We start from the raw sequence: 17,844 nt of genomic DNA on the forward strand, positions 1-17,844 counted from the left end.
CCCAATACGAAAAATAATTTATAAAAGGTTAAAAAACGGCTATAATAACGAAAAATATTAATAAAATTTTAATATATTATAAATAATTGGTTTAAAGGAGTTAAAATAAAAATTGGAAACGCGGTTAACACCTTTAAACGCCAGGCGAAAGTAAAACGACTATATTACATTTGGAAAAACTATTTCGTTAATAATATACAAAAAATAAAAATTACAAATATAATATAATATAATATTATTTTAAAACCGGAAAATACCCCGGTAAAATTTAAATAATATCGATATACCGGAAAATAAATTCGGTAATTTTACAAAATAATTCCTAATATAAAAAAAACTGGAATTATTATAAAATTAAATAGCCCGTAAACAATACCGACCATTTTTCCGCCGAAACTTAAAACCCCTGGAAAAAACCCCGTTTTTAGGATAATACATAATTACAAACGGATTAATTTAAAAATAATTAAATAATAATATCCAACCCATTATATTATAATAAATATTAACGTTTTAGCTATAATTGGTCAAAAAGATTACTGCAAATTTAATATTTGCAATAGGTTTTGGGGAATATCCGTAAACCTTTTTTACATTTAATTAACGGCCTGGGTAAAACCGAATAAATAATAGGCGTATACCGTTTATTTTTAAGGTATATATTGCTCGATAAATACGTACGTAGGATTTAAGGATATAATTTTCGGCTGGTTTCCTAAAACGGAAATTAAAGGTATTAAACTGGCTAAATTCCCCAATATATTGGGAAAAAAACCTGATTTAAATTGCACCCTGGTTTTTTATATTAACGATTATATTATATCCGGACCTAATTTCGAATCGCTATTTAAATATATATATAAAAAATATTTACCCCGGATTATATTTGGACCTATGGTTTTATTAGCAAAAAAAATAGAGTTTTTTACTAATATAATCGAAATAACGGGATTTAAAATCCAGGATAGGATTATAACCTTAATAAAAAAGTTCAAAATAATATTCCTAAAATTTGGTAAATAATGGAAAATAATACCGCCCAAATCCTAAAAAAACCTGCAAATAACCTTATTTATTATACCATTTTTACGGATTTTTATATTTGGTAAAACGGTATTGGTAATTAAATTTAAACAGGTTTTTTATAAACGAATTCCCAAAATTATATTTGGAAAAAAGAAATTAACCGTTTACGAATAAATAAAGAAAAAATCGCCCCAATAAATAAAAAAATATAATAAGGCAATCGGACAAATATATAAATCGGTAATTAATAATACCATTCGAAATATTAATTTTAAAAAACCATTCCATTTTACCATTAATATATATACAAATAAATTGGGTACGGTTTTATTCCAAATACCGGAAAAATAGGAAATTTATAATATTAAAAGGTTTAATAATATCCGGATTAATATATTTATAAATTTTTTACTATAAAAAAGTTAAAAAAAATATATTTTACCCAAATTGGAAATTTACGCCATTTTTAAAATTTTGGATTCGATCCGTTGGGCAATATTGGCGATACCATTTAAAATTTAAATATATACTAATTATCAATTAATTAGGAAATTATTGGTTAATAAAATTATTATATATAAAAGATTTTATTTATAAATTAAACGAATTAATAAATATAATATCGAGGTCCATTATCGCCCCAATATTAATAAAATTATCGGGATAACCGACGGGCTATTAAAATTAAAACCACCGTTCGTTAAACCTTTACCGGCAAATCGGGAAATTTTAACCTGGACCAATTTAATTTGGGATTTAATTAAAAGGGAAAATTATAACGAAATCCTAAAATAAATTATATTAAAAATAGCAAATAATAAAAAAATTAATTGGTTTTATAAAATGGTAAAATACCTAAAAAATGGGGAAAAGTCCCTAAAAAAAATATCCAAAACCAAAACAAAAATTATTAAATAAAAGGCAAACCGATTCCGTATTAAAAAAAAATATTTGTACCGGAGAAAAAATAATAAATTATAGGCAATATATTTTAAAAATAATAAAATAACCGCCATTTTAAAATAAATATATACGGATTTAGGGTATTATTTTTAGGGGCCTACGATATACTTATTAAAAAGGAAATTCTGGTAACCAACCAAAAATAAGGACGTATAAAAATATTATATTAAATACGAAAACTACCAACGTTTGGGGGGACGTAAATTTAGGCTTAAATACGGTAAAATTACCATCCTGGTACCGATCAAATTAATGGGTATGGATTTCGCGGGACCGATTAGGCCGATAATAGCGAATAATTATTTTATAATTTTAATTACGGTGGATTATTTTACCCAATTTATCCTTATAAAATCTATAAAATACCCAATAAAGGTATTAAACGTAAAAAATATATGGTTATTTAACTGGTTTCCGATTATAAGATGGCCTATTATAACCATTACGGATAATGGAAGCCATTTTACCAACGTTCCTTTAAAACAATTTTTTAAAACCAGGGGGATTTCGATAAAATTCGGCCCAATTATATATTTTTAAACGACCGGATTACCTAAAAATATAATTAAATTGCTAAAAAAATAATTGTAGTAATGGGTTTTATTAATATTTAAAAACAGGTGGCCCTGCTAATATTTAATAATACCCAATTTTATTAATAAAATTAATAGTAAATACGTTAAAAAATTGGGGATTTTACCCGCGATGGTTATAATGGGAATAACGCCTTTTAAAACCTTTATAATATAAATAAATTTAAATTTGCTGGACCCAACGTTCGGGAAGATATCCGGAAATGTTATAAATAGGGTTAACCAAATTAAAAAGAACCGGGCGAAATTTACTAACCGATTGGTTTATTAATAAAATAAATGGGAAAATTCGAAAAAATATCCAATTATTACCCCGGGAATTTTAATATTGGAAAGGCGAAATAAGTAAAGGAATAACCCTTTTAAATTGGAATTATTGTAAACCGGCCCTTTGGTAATAGTTAATTAATTAGCGGGAAAATTAACGTTGCAAATGTAAAAGCGCGGAAAAAACGGATTGGGAACCGGGCTAGTAAGGAAAATATATATTTACAATATTAAAATTTGGCGAAAGCTTTAGGAAAAGTACCCGGGAAAAAGCGAAAGGCAAATTAGTTAGTTGGAAAAGGCGTTAAATGGGGATAATTGGGATTTGGAAAGGTTAACCTATTTTTTTTCCGTTTTACCCTAATTTTAAATTCCTTTTACCTTAAATTTTATTTAAATGCCTTTTATTTTGTAATAAAAACCTATTTTTTAAGAAAAGGGAAAAGGAAAATTTTTTTTCGGGCGTATAAAATTGGGTTTTTTTTCCTCGTTTTTTTTTTAAAATTTTTTTTATTTTTTTTCTATAATAACCATTATTTAATTTACAATACCTATCCAATTCCGGTTTTATTTAAAATTAGCTTTATTATTTTTATTTTCGCTTTGGTTTTAGCCCGTATTTTTAAGTTTTACGGTTTGGATCGATTATTTAACCATATACCTTTATCCTAAATTTTTTCCAATAATTATAATAAACGGATTAAATAAAACCGAAATTAAGAAAATTGCTTTAAAAATAATTGGGTAATTAAGTTTTGGTTTACAAACGAAATTAAATGCAATATAGGCCAATACGGGTTTGGATCGCAAATTTACGGTTTTATTTTACCTTATAAAATATTCGGGAAAATTTACAAATTTGGATATAGTAATAAGGGCGATAAATGAGTTTACCGATATCGGAAACGTTCGAAAAGTTTGTAATAAAATTTTGGAAAGGATTTTAATTACCGCCACCCCAGCCACTAAAACGAAATATACGAATTATTAGGCAATTTATAATATATTAGAAAAAATTAACGTTATTATTAATAAAACCGCCGTCCTAAAGGTTATTAAAACCTGGGGAAGGGATAAAATAATTAAATTTATAATTTATTAAATTTCCTTTACCATTTTTTTTAACGAACCTATTAAAATTACCACCCGTTATTACCTGGAAAATACGAAATATCTGGATTACGGCCGTTAAGATACGAAAATTTTTACGATTAAATTACGTACTAAATTTATAAATATTAATTTTTATACGGATATAAAAACCAATTTTAACGACCAAAATTTTATTATAAACTTTATAAAAAAATGGAGTAATTTTATTGTCGAAAAGGCAACGGTTATAATATATAATATAAAATGTTCCGAAAATAACGGTAGGATGCAATCCGGACCTGGAAAAACGCCAAAAAATATTACCAAAAGGGAAAAAAAAAAGGCGATCGAATTGGGTAAAAAGAACGCGAACCCGATTAAAATTACGATTAATTTTCCGACCAAAAAAAATACCATAACGCCGAAAAAATTTGAAAATAAAAACGGAAAAAAAAGGATAAATCGTCAAATATTTATAAAATTTTTATTATAAAAAGCCCCAAAAAATTCGTTTTGGGCGTTGGAACAAAAAGGATTATCGTAATTAACCAAACGATTAGGGGGGATTACTTTATTTCCAAAAATAACCTGGAATAAATTAAAAATTATATTAAACGGATAAAAAAAAAGAAGGAAAAAGCTATTAAAACCTGTAAAAAAACCAAAAATAAGGTTTAAAAAATTGCAAGTATAATAATAAAAATTGGGGAAATTATTAGTAAAATGGGTAAAAAAAATATTTAGGAGAAGTTTAATTTGGAGGATAATAAGGAGGAACTGCCGAAAATATGGTAAAGTCGGCGAAATTAAAATCATTTGGCGCAGGGTTTTGCTTTGGTTTTTTTTTGGGAAAAATATCCTTAGTATGTGTTTCGGTGGTTTTCAGGTACTGAGGAAGGGGATTCTGGTAATCCCGTAATTTGAGCGGACGAGATCCACTACAGGCCCCGCCTGAATCACTAGCTAGATTTAGTTTCTTTCGTATTCGGATTTGGTCTCCGAAACCTACTCCAATCAACCCACTTTCTGGCAGTTTGGCCTAGTTTTGAGAATCCGTTGTGATCTCTGTTTTGTCGATTCGGACTATTTTACACGTCGCTGACGAAGGTGCGCGCAAGAAAACGTTACAGAACGCTTGTCAGTCGTCAACCTAAGAAAAGACCCGTTCCAGATCCAAGAGTTACAATCCCTGCTCGGCTCCGCACTATTTGTTCGGCAATGGTTTTAGAACCACCCCAGGATATTTACCCATGAAAAGTCACGCTAGGCTCAGACACTGGTTCCATGTTATCTTGTCAAAAGTGATAATTATTCCTCCCAAAAAAAAAACAAAAAAAAAAAAAAACACTACGCTGATACTTGATTCCCAAAGCCGGACAATCAAGGGGGGGAAATGGGCAAAAAAAAGCCAGGCACCGGAACATGTATAAGACCAGCTAGCACTTTTGTTCAAAAAGAGAACCGCACACTCCTTTAACCATAACCTCCAGCTTGTACCAGACAAACACGCAGCGCTGCAATGCCAAAACCTCCCTTGACAAAGAAAAAAGAAATAATGATAATAACAGTAAACCCATCAGTAGCACACCAAACGCCAAACCATACCCGCCAGAACCTCTACTCTGGTCTATATCCCGCTGAAGTGCCTACTATGTTCAGTCTTGCCCTCGATGACACAAAAAGTAGCCAGTATATGGGGCCGTTAGGCGTGATTCAACCCAGGCTGACGAACTGGGTGCTGTTTCTCCCAGTGTAAGTATAAAGCTAGATGACCGAGCACTGTTTCTTGTATATTTGCATCATGCCGTGGGCAGTTGCACCCGTGAAGCATCAATCCTCCCCTCAAGCTTCAACCTCTTCGAGCAGACGTTGGACTTCGGAAGAGTTAAGTACTATCCGTTTTCCGAGCTCTTCGCGGGGTTTCCCGTCACGAACAGCGCCAAAATCGAGAATCTGTGTTGATATCAAAATTGTCAGTAACCTTTCTCATACCCATCGCATAGATGTCCCGCCTATCATGACTTACCTCGATATACGTAAGACCGTCTCTCTGAACCGCTGCGACACATCTCCTCCCGTCAAACTTGACTTGCCAGACTCCGCTGAGATCCGTCAAGAGATCGTCGATGCACTCGCCAGTGGCGATATCCCACATTTTTACCGTCTTTTCGCTACCACTAATGACTTTGCGGCTATCATGCTGAAAGCAGGTAATGGCCGCAGTGTGGGCTGTGAGGATGCTCTTGCACTTGCCATTCTCGGGATCCCAAATCCGAAGAGTGCTGTCAGCGGCAGCCGACACAAGTCGCTCATCTCGAAGGTCGAGGAGTCCGACAAGCAAACTATGGCCCTCGAGTGTATACAGACACGCGCCAGTTTCCAAATCCCAGATCTTGACAAGCGAGTCCATAGATCCAGAAATGCAACGGTTGCGCTTGTGGTCCAGCACAACAGAGTAGACCTTCTGCGAGTGTCCTTGTAGCCAGTGAAGCTGCTCTCCCGTGCTGATACGCCATACACGAACAGAGCAATCATAGCTGCCTGATACAAGAGTATCGGCATGTGCTGAGATGGCTCGCACGGAGTGTGTATGACCCTGGAGGATCCGCAAAAAGTATGGGCACTCCGCGTCGTTGGCGGGAGGTCCTGTCTGAATGTATCGTCTAGAGCCAGCCTCAGGAAGACGCCAAACGCGAAGCTGACTATCCCGAGATCCTGTAATGATCAAGGGCTTGGCAGGCGACATTATGGGCTTGCCATCCATATCAGAACCCACCTCGGTGGGCATCAAGATTTGTAGGCACCTGACAGTGGACGTATGTCCATAGAAAACCTGCGTGCAAAGGCCCTTTTCAATGTCCCAGACGCGAACAGATCGATCCGTGCTTCCCGATACCAAAGTGTTACCCTCGTATTGCAATGCCCACACTCCGCCCTCATGTCCTTCGAGCTTCTGCCTGAGCTTGCCTGTGTTGGTGTCGTAGACGTGGATCAACTGATCGTCACTGCCAGTGATGATCTTGTCTTCATCAAATTGAAGGCAGGTGATGACATGACGAGGATGCGCCGCAAAAGCCACATGCCCAGGTTTGACCTTGCCGCTTGTCCAGTTCTGCCGGATCATGTAGTGCCGGCGGAATAGGGACTTGAACAAGTGAAGCCTTCGAAGAGATGGAAGTCCAATCCCGGGATCACTAACGGCCATAGCTGCGGCTGTGGCGGCGGCAATGGGGCCTTCCTTGTTTTGTTGATGGCTCGGCTCCAGGCCATCCGACTTGTGCACTTCCTGGGTGTTTGCGCGCCGCTTCGAGCGGTCTGCTGATGGATAGCCCGCCATAGGACGCTTCCGCTTTGCAGGCCTTGTCCTTTGTGAGGCATTTGGCTTTGCTGTCTTCACCAGCTCCGGTTCAGTGGCAGTAAGTCGACTCTGCAGGCTGAGATCAAGCTCGGCACCGTAAATACCAGCTGGATCTTGCCAGCCCCAGCCTTGAGAAATGGCCTTTTCTAACTCACTCTCAGAAAGTTCGAACCCATTTCTATCGCACAGTTCTTTCCAACCTGTTTCGTTACCATCGATAATGGATCTCCAAAGCTTCGAGACCTGGGCAGCTCTGCAGAGATCGCGATAATCCAGATAGCTGAGCACCTGAAGTGAAAGTTCGGCCGGGAGCTGCCTGATAAAGTCACACTTCAGAGCAGGGTTGACAACATCGGCAACCATGTGTAGTGTCTTTCGAGGGCAACGCCTTAGCAGCTGGTACATCATCAGTGTCTTTAGCTCGTTTGGTAATGTGTCAAACTGCTCGACCATGTACTGGGTGTCAAGTATGCTTTGCCTGGAGAAGCGCTCTGATCCTCCCCTCCTGCGTCGCTCGAGGGCATGCCCAGTCACATCGGAGGCCTCGTCCTCATTGTCCGCTGGTGACCGATTCCCGAGGAAGCGTGACCGTCTCTGTCGTGCAAGCTGCTGGGAAAACTCCATCTGATCGTCCTCTTCCACATCCCCATCATCCTGCTGGCTATTTTGTAACTGCGCCGCTTGCAGCGTAGGCGATAGGCCCGGGCTAGGGAGACTTGCATCTTGCGCCGCAATCGTATCCACCGTAGGTCTGGGCCTGTGGAAGGCGCGTGCGGGTTGCTCATCTGCGTCTGCGAACGAAACCGAGTCCGCGTCCATTATTGGAGGTGTAGATACTGACCCACTGTACGCAGTGTTTGCCTCACTCTCGGCGGGACTGGCTGCGTCAAAAAGCGAAGCCTGTTGTGTACCCGAGTCTGCTGATTCGCCCTGATCCAGAGGCTCGCGGCGACTTGAGCGCCGTCGACTGCTCCCTACCAACTCTGTGGCATCAGGAGTAGCCAAATATCCGGCTGCAGAATCCGACTCCACTCGCCTCTGCTCTGTAAACGGTCTTCTCATTCTCTCCGATGCAGTTGAGGTCATGATCGGTCGGTTTGAACGGGAAAACTCCTCCCTCCCGATGGAGCCGTATGATTTTGCCGCATTTCGAGATGGGATGCCACTGGCTCGTCGGGTCGGCCTCGGCTTATTGTTGAAAAATGTTGGAGTCGGGGATTCTTGCTGCGGGGTATCAGGTGTTTCTAAGGCATCGACTTCAACAGAACAGGGCCTGGCTTCATGTTCGCTCTGTGATTTCATGATTATTCGTTAGTTTGACACATTCATTTCGTTCAAAACACCATAGACTGGTATCTGATGTTCATCAGCAAGACGTACCTTGTACTTGGCCTCCTCGAATGACGAGTCGACAGGAAACAGTCCTTGTTGATAGTCTTCGATATCCATCGTAAATTTGGCCAGTTCAGGCGGCGTCGGTCGGTTCGCCAATGGGTACTCTTTTGTATCGAGTGAACTGAGCGGTCGCGGCTCGCGTAGCAACAGTGGTGGTATCGCTAATTTTGTAGTCTTTGTCGTCGTGACGGTCGTCGTTTCGACACACTGAGCCAGCTCAAACTGGAGTCGTGAAGATCGCTGACCGACTGGCCCGCTTTCTGCCTCATCATAATTGACAGACATTTGCTGTTTCGATCGAGGCCGGCCTACATCGGTAGTCTGCTGGATGGGCGGCGGTGACACCGAAACCATCTTTGGCAGAGCTATGAGGGGATGAGCACCCGCTCGTGATCGTTCCGAAGGCTACCGGTGATGGTCACGGTTTTCTTTTTTTCGGTGATGGTGCGTGAGGAGATGGCGTGTGACACCTTAGGGGCGGGGGCGATGCGGAAAGCTTTTTGAGCCGGGTAGCGGGCTAGGATGAAAGGCGTAGGACAGACTCGCAACCAACAATGACGATATTTTTTTTATATTTTTTTTTTTTCGCTCGACAGTGGGAAACCCTTTCAACTAAAGCCAGTCGTCAGGTCATAGAGAAGCAATAGACGACGAAATGGATGTTTTTGAGAAAGATGCGGTTCGGTAGGTCTTTGGGGGTGGCGGGTTTCGGCCCACGCGTTGAAATCGGCGGGTTTCGTGGCTGCGGCACGGCGTTGTGTAAAAAGTACAGCCGAACTGCTTATCAATGTTTGCGGGGACCGTCCTCGCGCCGTGTAGGGGAATGGAAACGATCACAGCGCAGTGACGACTGGTTGTCTTTGTACTGGTTTTGTTAAAATGGGCGGTGGCAGGAAAACAAAAAACCAGACTTCAGACCGGGATTGAGGAGGATCGTGTCGGTCGCTGTTGGTGAATGGAGGAAGTGGATTTGGTGTGGGAGGCCTGTACCGCCGCCAGGTACTGTACTGTACTGTATTGGTACTGTTGCACCACAGGTCACTGGTACGCAAACAAGGTCTCGCCTTCTGGATTTTGCTTGGTCGATCCGCATGCGCAGCACCGCCAGAAATTTTCCCACTCCACGCCACCTTGTCACAAGGAAAACACGTGGATTGGAGCAATCAGAGGCATGCAAGTAGGGGAGACAGGCTCGAGGACAGCCAGACAGGCAGACCGAACGACGGGAGACAAAATTAGATGAAAACAAGAAGCGCAAATATGCGTTTTCGGTGGTTTTCGGTTGTTTGCAAAACACAGACACGTAGGAGATGGATGCGAAATTGTCACGGCGAGCGACACAGGGCAAGCGGTTTGTTGCCCGATCAGCCCAAACATTGAAGTTCTTTTGCACAGACGGAGCGACTCGTCCCTTCATGTTTGCTGCTATTCGGCGGTCCCGGATTGCATTGCATGCCCGCTCTCATCCATAGTCTTAATAATTACTACGATACGATCCAGATGCCTTCTGCCAAATACATACCTACTGAAGAGTAAAGGTACATGACCAAAATTCCATTCAAAGATGGTCCGGATGCCAGCCCTAGGAATTCCCAAGAGCAGCAGCTCAAGTTTAGGCAGTCGGGTCTCGTTGGGCCGGCCACATCGAAGTGGAGGCCATGTTTCCGCCCCCGCCCTAGCAAACCTGGGTAAAAACAGCCCTGATTCATCCCTGTCGACTTACAAGGCTTGGCGTCATCCCTCCAACCCAGGCTGACTTTGGCTGGTCTACGGCCGGCTGACGCCAGGTGCTTGCACAGCTGATTCATCCAGTGAAGTGATTTTGGCATGCGTGCGTGCGTGCACGCAGTGGTATTTTGAGGTACTTGTAGTTTCCACTCAGGTTTTCTTCACGCCAGGACAGAGTCAGCTCAGCCCGCTAATCAGACATGTCAGAATAAATTCGCCGGTATAAGATGCCGGTCAGTCTAACAAGTAATTTTATATTTTTTGCTACCATGCCGGAATGCAACCCAGAGATGCGTGCATGCTAACTAACATAAGTTCCTAACGTGAGCCACAACACCTCTTACAGATGTGCACGAGCTGATTGCTAAGCTTGCTAAGCTACAACGTAACCTCACTCTATTTATTGCCAGCCAAAATGATTTCACCCTGGCCTTCCATGGTTTAGGTCAGCTCCGGAATCCTTGTCGGATTTTGTCAGGCGTATACAATGGCAGCGGTAATTCCTTCTGAGCGCCTCAGTTGATTGTGGCGTTGTCCAAAAAAACAACATCTCTCCATCCTAGCAATTGCCCCTTGGCGATGGGGTACTTGCGCAAATATGCTCCCCTCCATTCCCATCGCGACCGCCGATAGCGTGGAATCGCGCCGTACGAGCATGGTTTTCCCGCGAGCTGATAGCCGCTGGCGCTCGTCTCGGCTAACTCGTTCCCTAGGTGTATGCCTACCTACCTACCTACCTACCCTTGCTACCTTACCTTACGTATCTTAGGCTACTTACTGTACCACCTAGGCAGTTTTGAGATTGGTGGATGCATGGCAGCTCCTTGTGCATATTTTATACTGTTAGGCGATACTCTGAACTACGAATCCCGCCCAGGGTTCGGCCCTCCCGTCAGCTCTTCGTCACCAAGGCTGTTTGTGGAAATGTCGTGTCAATCAACAAAATAGTTCGGCACCGTTACCGCTCGCTGCGGCGCCGAGCACATCCATGAAGACTGTTTCTCCCGACTTGGTTTAACTTGTGTCGTACAGTACCGACTCAATTTGCCGAGAGAAAAAAAAAAATCCGCAGGTCGCTTCGGGCGTCAATCGCGCGGGCTCGGGAAGCAACCTTACCCGAGGTTCCCAGAGCGACGAGACCTATTAGCAATCCAGGCGGGCGAGTTTTTGGCGTTGCAACATGTGCACAGACGAGACAGAGAGTGAAGGAGAGTACCGGCTCGGGACCAAAGTAAACCGAATGAATGAAGCGCTGCTGGCAGCTGCCATCAAATCTTTTTTTTTTTTTTTGTTATGGAACCTAGATCGTCGATCCTGGTCTTCGTCTGATCGTTGGTACTTTTTTTGTCCTTGTCGGGAAATCAAACAGTGATGATCAATTTCGGACCGGGACCTGCCTTCGCCCGGCGTAGCGTAACTTGCTATTGCTAAGCTGACTTTGCACGCGTGGGCTACACTCATTTATTTGCTACACGACCTTGGTACTCGACTTGCTTGGGCCACGCTGATTTGTTTGTGCATTTTGCAACGAGTCTACCAACACTCAAACCAGCCCGATTCGTTCAGCAACTGTCGGTGGCAATCTGTTGGGCTAAAATGTTACCAATGTACAATCTTCGCGCCCTTCATAATTTTTGTTTGCTTGACTGAAAGCCACAAACGCATTCCCCTGCATCGAGATTTACCATGTTGCGCTGTTGGAACTGCACGGCTTGACGGTCAGCCATCGAAGCATGCATTGCCGTGCCCGCCGATCTCCATAGCCTATGCACCCTGTGGCAAAATGTGCAGCTTGTATGCTTGCGATGTCTCGATGCTGCCAGGAGCGGCTACCACCGAAGCACGACGTAGTACCGCTTTCTTGCAACACACTCTCTACCTCATCGCTCGGCTTCAAATCGCAGCCGCTGACTTGCTCGGGCAACTGGCGATGTTTCGAGCCGTCTGTTCCGGACTGAAGAATTATCCGAAGCCCCATCTATGCCCCATGAGCCTTCGCTGCCCTCAGTCCAATCAATTCGAACCTTGACTGGAGGATTTCGCAGGGTATCATCCTCGTCACTCAAGAGATCAAGTCGCCGTTTTTGGCTGTGGCTCAAGGTCTGTAGCGGGGACGTTGGCTTCTCAACTTCGACGTGAATAGTCTGTTCCTCTTCGCCTGCATCGATGCCTTCAGCTGGCGATTTGCGCGCAGGTATTCTCATCGTCACACATTCAGTCCAATTCTTGCAGTCTGGCCTTTCTGATAGTAGCTGTTTTGCAGCAATGAGGTCAAATTTGCTTTTCTTGCTGTAAGATTCCCATTTGGCTCGCTTGGAGACTTTGACTTGATGCTTCATGAGTGTGTATACCTTTTCTGAGGATGCAGACCACACGCAGAGTTAATTGCGTGCCAAATCAGCCGGTCAGGAAAGAATGCTCACTTTTGATAGGTTGGAGATGCTGCAAAAATTCTTCGATGGTAAGCTCGCTCTTGCTTTTGGTCTTTACTGAGGACGTTGGTGATAGTTGTGCCAGGCCAGCCCACGAGACGGTGACTGCCGTGGACATGTCCGGTTCATACCGCACCTGGAGAGTAAACACTTCTACCAGGCTGGCCGGATCGGGTGTGTCAGTCTTCTTGTCGAACAAACAGAGGTATATCTTGACCAAGTCTCCATCTTCAACCATCTTGAGCATGGTTTTCTGCATTCAGTGTTAGAGAGTTCTTCGGGTTGCACAAGGTGAGGTTAAAACTAGGAACAAACCATTTGGGAGAGAATCCGCATGAGGTTGGGGTCGCTGGAGTATTCTTGGAGGAAAAGTGTTGATGATGATTTCCACTGGACTTTCTCCAAGTGGAAGGCCTTCTTGCGGCCAGATAGTGGTTTGATCAGGCCTCGCCATGTGTGTTTGCGCTTTCTGAGCGTTTTATTTCCGACGAAATGAAAGCAGCTAGTATGTAGGAGTCGCCTATGATGTCGAAAACAAAAGTTAGAATGTGCAGCTCTGTCGATGGTCCACCAAACCACTGTAGACAATGTGTGCTTAGGCTACCTCGCGCAAAAAATATTGCTCAACTGTCAACCAACAAACAAAGAGGACTCAGTCAGCAATCTAGGCTACAATATGACGAGAAGTGGCACTAACAATGATCAGAATCGTGATCGCAACTTGTTCGGAGTCTCGCGGGCTATAAGGTGCGTGTTTAGGTCGCTCATCGTGCATCGTTTTCTTGCTTTCGTGATTCCAGGTCGTCTTTGACGTGTGGCATGGCCCTTTCTTTGCTTTCATTGGAGGCTTAGGTTTGCAGAAATCCGCTCTCGAACTTCTTGGGGTGATCTTGTAGATGTCGGACTGTGCCTCTGGCATCTGCTAGTGATTGATGAGAACTTGGTAGGGAAATGAAGCAGGTAACAGTGAACGTGACTGTGACGCTGGCTTTCTTGTCTTGTTGTATGCCCGCATGAAGAAGTTCTCAAGGTAGCAGCACTTGCTACCATCGAAAGCTACCATGCGACTACCGCTGCTTCCTGAATAGGAAGGCATGGATCAATGCGGCCGCAAAATCGAGTCGCAGTTGCCCGAACTGCAACAAGAACGCACCTGACGAGTCGAGCCATGACAGAAAATAAGCTGCACCAAGGCCAGTTACAGAAAATCAAGTCACCTACCTACCTACCATCTAAGGTGCCTTACCTACCAAAGTTACTTATCTATCTGCGAGCCATTGTATTATGTGAGTGCCTTCCTTTTGTAAACTTCTCCCAGAATTTATACTCACATTTTCTTCGACATTTTGACAACTACCACCCTTAGGCTTTTTTATTTTACCTGGTTACACCACACAATCCTTCAGTATTGAATTCGAATATTTACGAGTTACCGTTCCTGAATACTAACTCAAGCATCGATCATCTCGCCCATGTCCCATTTCCAGAGATGCAGCTCCCGTTCCTCTGGAAAGACACCAGCAGACTTGAGTCAACCATAACGTGATATCAGTTGTCCGGGGAGTCCATTAGGCAGTTATATGGGATCCATTTATCCAAACAATCTAACCAAGGCTGAGGGAACTAAAATGATAGTCATAGACGAGGCGCATTGTTGCGAAAATACAAGCTCAACTTGTTTGCCCGCCTTGGGTACTTGAGCAAGGATACCTGGTTGTCATCAAAATAACCCAGCACGCCCTTTGATATGGAAGGACACATTCAGTGAGAATCTCATCCAAGGTTGGGTTCATAATTCTACAGTGTAACTTTCATCAATACATGAGTAAATATTTCAATACGGACATGTCGATTTACCTGGCTACCAACCTCAGACTAATAAAGTCTCTTTCGTCAGGTTCATTAGCTTTCTTCCTCTAAGTTCGGGTCGTGGTGCCTGTTGACAACGGATAGCTTTCATCATCCGAGCTTCTCATTGGTCTTTTATCTCAAAAACACCAGTCGCCTTGGGCTCCGACAATGCCCACTTGATCCCGCCGTGCATAATGTCGTCCCAACGCTTGCAAGCTTTCTCGGACAGCTTGGCACCGTTCGCCCTGAAGCCGTGAGGGAAGCCAGGGATGACATGAATGTTGGTCGGCACGCTTCCGGCACAACGTACCAAGAGTATGTTAGCAAGTGTTCGTCCCAGGTACCGCTTTACCGACGGCGAAATCTCGTAAAAAAAAACAAAAACTCACCCCTGCTCACTCAACCACTTTCCCCATACGAGCGCCTCGTCCCTCAGCGGATCCATGCCGCACACTCCAAAAGTTGTCGGTGGCAGGCCCTTAAGCTTCTCTACCGGCACGTTGCCAGGGCTCACCACATAATCCTCTGGGCCAGGCTTGACGTCCCTAAACTTCAAGTCCATGAAGAACTTAATCCTCCACGCTGGGATCACTGGTGCGTCTGCGCACTCAACCAAAGAACTGGGCCCCGCGAGCGCCGCCCCGATCTTGTCATAAAAGTCCGGAGCCACGACGGGCGGAATCATCAGCACCTGGCCCGCAGGCACGGGAAGATCGTGGAGGATCTCGCATCCCGGCAGCTTGATGTGCTGCGCGACGACCAGCGACGCCGTCAACTGCCCTCCGGCCGAGATGCCGCCGATGACGACCTTCTTCGGGTCCAGCCTACCGCCGCCGAGTACCGGATCATCGGAGACGATTTGCCGGTGCAGCCAAGCAAAGGCGTCCTGGACGTCGTGGTACATTGTCGGGTAGGCAAACTCGGGCGTGTGGCGGTAGTTTACGTTAAGGACCAGCGCGCCCGTGTCGGCGGTGATGCGGGCGCAGATGCCGTCCTCGGAAGCCAGCGTGCCGAAGAAAAAGCCGCCGCCGTGCAGGTGGACGTACACGGCGCCGGGCCCCTGGGTGGGGTCGTGGTCCTTGTGCCGGTACGTCCGGGCGGGGATGGAGGCGCCATCGCGCGTCGGGATGGTGTAGTCGTGCGTGACGATCTTGCCATCAAACGCTGCGATCCCCGCCGCCGCCAGCTTCTCGCGCAGGCCGTTGTAGTGGGCCCGTTCCGCTTCATTGCTGTCAAAGGTTGGGCGGGGCGGGCTGGCGGCGGCGTAGGCCGTCCATTCTGGATCGGGGCGGCTGTATTTGGAGAAATCCATGGCTACTGTTTTGGGGGTTGATTAAGGGTTTGAGTGATAGCACGAACGCCGTTGCTCTTGTAAATATTAATCTGGAACGAGAGGATATTTGGATTGGAAGCAATGAGATCAACAAAACCGAGACAGACAGGCCTGCCGATCAACAAATATAATTTGCCGAGGGTAAGTGTCGGGCGGACTTCGCGCACGGAAGAAATGCCGGTCTCCAGTCTGGTGGAACGTGGGGGAGGTCCGATTGCGGAAACCGTTGGGTTTCATTGATGCAAAAGTCCAACGCTAAACTACTACAGTATATATATATATACGTGAATTAAAGCCTGGTGGAGATTATTAGTGACCCTTGAACCGAGTGAAAACAAGGATTGCCTACCTTACCTAGGTAAATACAAAGCCTCAAAATGGCACTTGCAGGATGGGAATGTGAAGTGAATTGTTGTATAGGTCCCTTGGCGTGACTGCTATGCCAACTATAGTCTATCACGAATTTAAGACTAATGCTGACTAGTGAGAATCTTTGACACCTTTGAAAGTAGAAAACAGTCAGATGCGACGAAACTCTGATTTGTATCAAAAACACTTCGAGCTTTTCGTGCTACAAACAGGCTTTGCATAGCTAGTAGCCTGAGTAATGCCGGACTCTTTGTCAAGCAACCAAATGCTTGCACTAAGAAAATATGATAAAATGACATGTTATCCGAAGAGAAAGCAAATACTTGGTTATTGACCGTATGAAAAGTAGGATGCTTAAAAAGACATCCAATGAAAGAAGGGCATAAGATTGAGACAGGCCACATCATATATGTAAGATAAGAAATAAATGAGAAGACAACACAAAACCGCACGAGCACAAGTTACAACATCTCGCAGAACCGCACTCTCTTCAAAGCAAGCCCTAATCCTCCGAAATTGCTCATAACAGCCCAGAGGCGCAAGCCATTAACACCGGAGGCAATGACATTGCCAGCAATGTTAGTCATGATCGCGTGAGCGTTTTCATTTTTGGTCTTCAAAAAGGAAACTAATTTCAAACTAAAATCAAAGAGGCCCGTGAAAGAAAACAATAAGAAAGGAGCAGGAGCACATATAACACATGCCCTGACTGCAGCACTACTCTGCAATCGACCCGATGCGTCCATCCAAACTCCCGCCGCTTGACCGAAATGCCCTAAAAAGATGGTTGTTGTTGAGGGTGGTGCAGGTCGAGCTGATGCTCTCAGAGCTCGGGGTCCGGCGGGCAAGGTAGGTACTCGCGTATGGGTCGCTGCTCTGGAACTATTTCTCTCAGGTACCCAGTTAACCGGCTCACATAACGTGGCTCCTTTTAGCCGTTTTAAGATTTATAATTTATTATGACAATTACGGTCGGGCGGGCTTCACTATGCGAGCTACTGGATAATGAACAAGCCCTCTGAAGTCGGACTGCTTGCTATCGCGCTGCCAAGATCTGTATCAAGAAAAAGCGTGCGTGCAAACTTGAAAACAGCGGGTTTGCTACATCTGCTTGAGGGATTTATAGCCTTATAACTAAAATGACCTACTTTCAATGCATAGCATTTGGATCAGACTACGGAGCCAGAGAACTTATACCAAGTCACATGGCGACAAGTCAATAGGCCATGCAAGTTCATTACAGATTGGCTTGTCTCCCAAGGCTGTAATCTATTTGCATCATTATCACACGGCCTATACTTGGGCCTGGTACTTCTGGCTGGTGTGTCCAGTACAGGAGAGGAAGAAAACAGTCAATTATCTGCACTAAACAAACTTTTCCCCAAAAAAAAAAAAACACTAAAATTAAAATTGTCTAGTCTCTGTAACACAATTGTG

General features: G+C 43.8%; 3 protein-coding genes across 3 annotated transcripts; all 3 read right to left on the reverse strand.

The window, feature by feature from the left end:
- Positions 1-5,254: 5,254 nt before the first annotated feature.
- On the reverse strand, positions 5,255-9,632 carry PgNI_07936 (uncharacterized protein). Its single transcript, XM_031127940.1, has 3 exons — positions 8,680-9,632; positions 5,968-8,589; positions 5,255-5,894 (listed from the first exon to the last, which is right to left on the reverse strand). The coding sequence occupies exons 1-3, from the start codon at positions 9,046-9,048 to the stop codon at positions 5,784-5,786; spliced, it is 3,102 nt and encodes a 1,033-aa protein (XP_030981197.1). The 5' UTR covers positions 9,049-9,632; the 3' UTR covers positions 5,255-5,783.
- Positions 9,633-12,302: 2,670 nt separating this feature from the next.
- On the reverse strand, positions 12,303-13,629 carry PgNI_07937 (uncharacterized protein; the record flags this gene model as incomplete). Its single annotated transcript, XM_031127941.1, has 4 exons — positions 12,303-12,778; positions 12,846-13,107; positions 13,170-13,454; positions 13,552-13,629. The coding sequence occupies 4 exons, from the start codon at positions 13,627-13,629 to the stop codon at positions 12,303-12,305; spliced, it is 1,101 nt and encodes a 366-aa protein (XP_030981198.1).
- Positions 13,630-14,641: 1,012 nt separating this feature from the next.
- On the reverse strand, positions 14,642-16,136 carry PgNI_07938 (uncharacterized protein). Its single transcript, XM_031127942.1, has 2 exons — positions 15,095-16,136; positions 14,642-14,998 (listed from the first exon to the last, which is right to left on the reverse strand). The coding sequence occupies exons 1-2, from the start codon at positions 16,015-16,017 to the stop codon at positions 14,827-14,829; spliced, it is 1,095 nt and encodes a 364-aa protein (XP_030981464.1). The 5' UTR covers positions 16,018-16,136; the 3' UTR covers positions 14,642-14,826.
- Positions 16,137-17,844: the final 1,708 nt, after the last annotated feature.

Source organism: Pyricularia grisea (genome assembly GCF_004355905.1).
Source record: "Pyricularia grisea strain NI907 chromosome Unknown Pyricularia_grisea_NI907_Scaffold_4, whole genome shotgun sequence".
Taxonomy (NCBI): Eukaryota; Fungi; Ascomycota; class Sordariomycetes; order Magnaporthales; family Pyriculariaceae; genus Pyricularia; species Pyricularia grisea.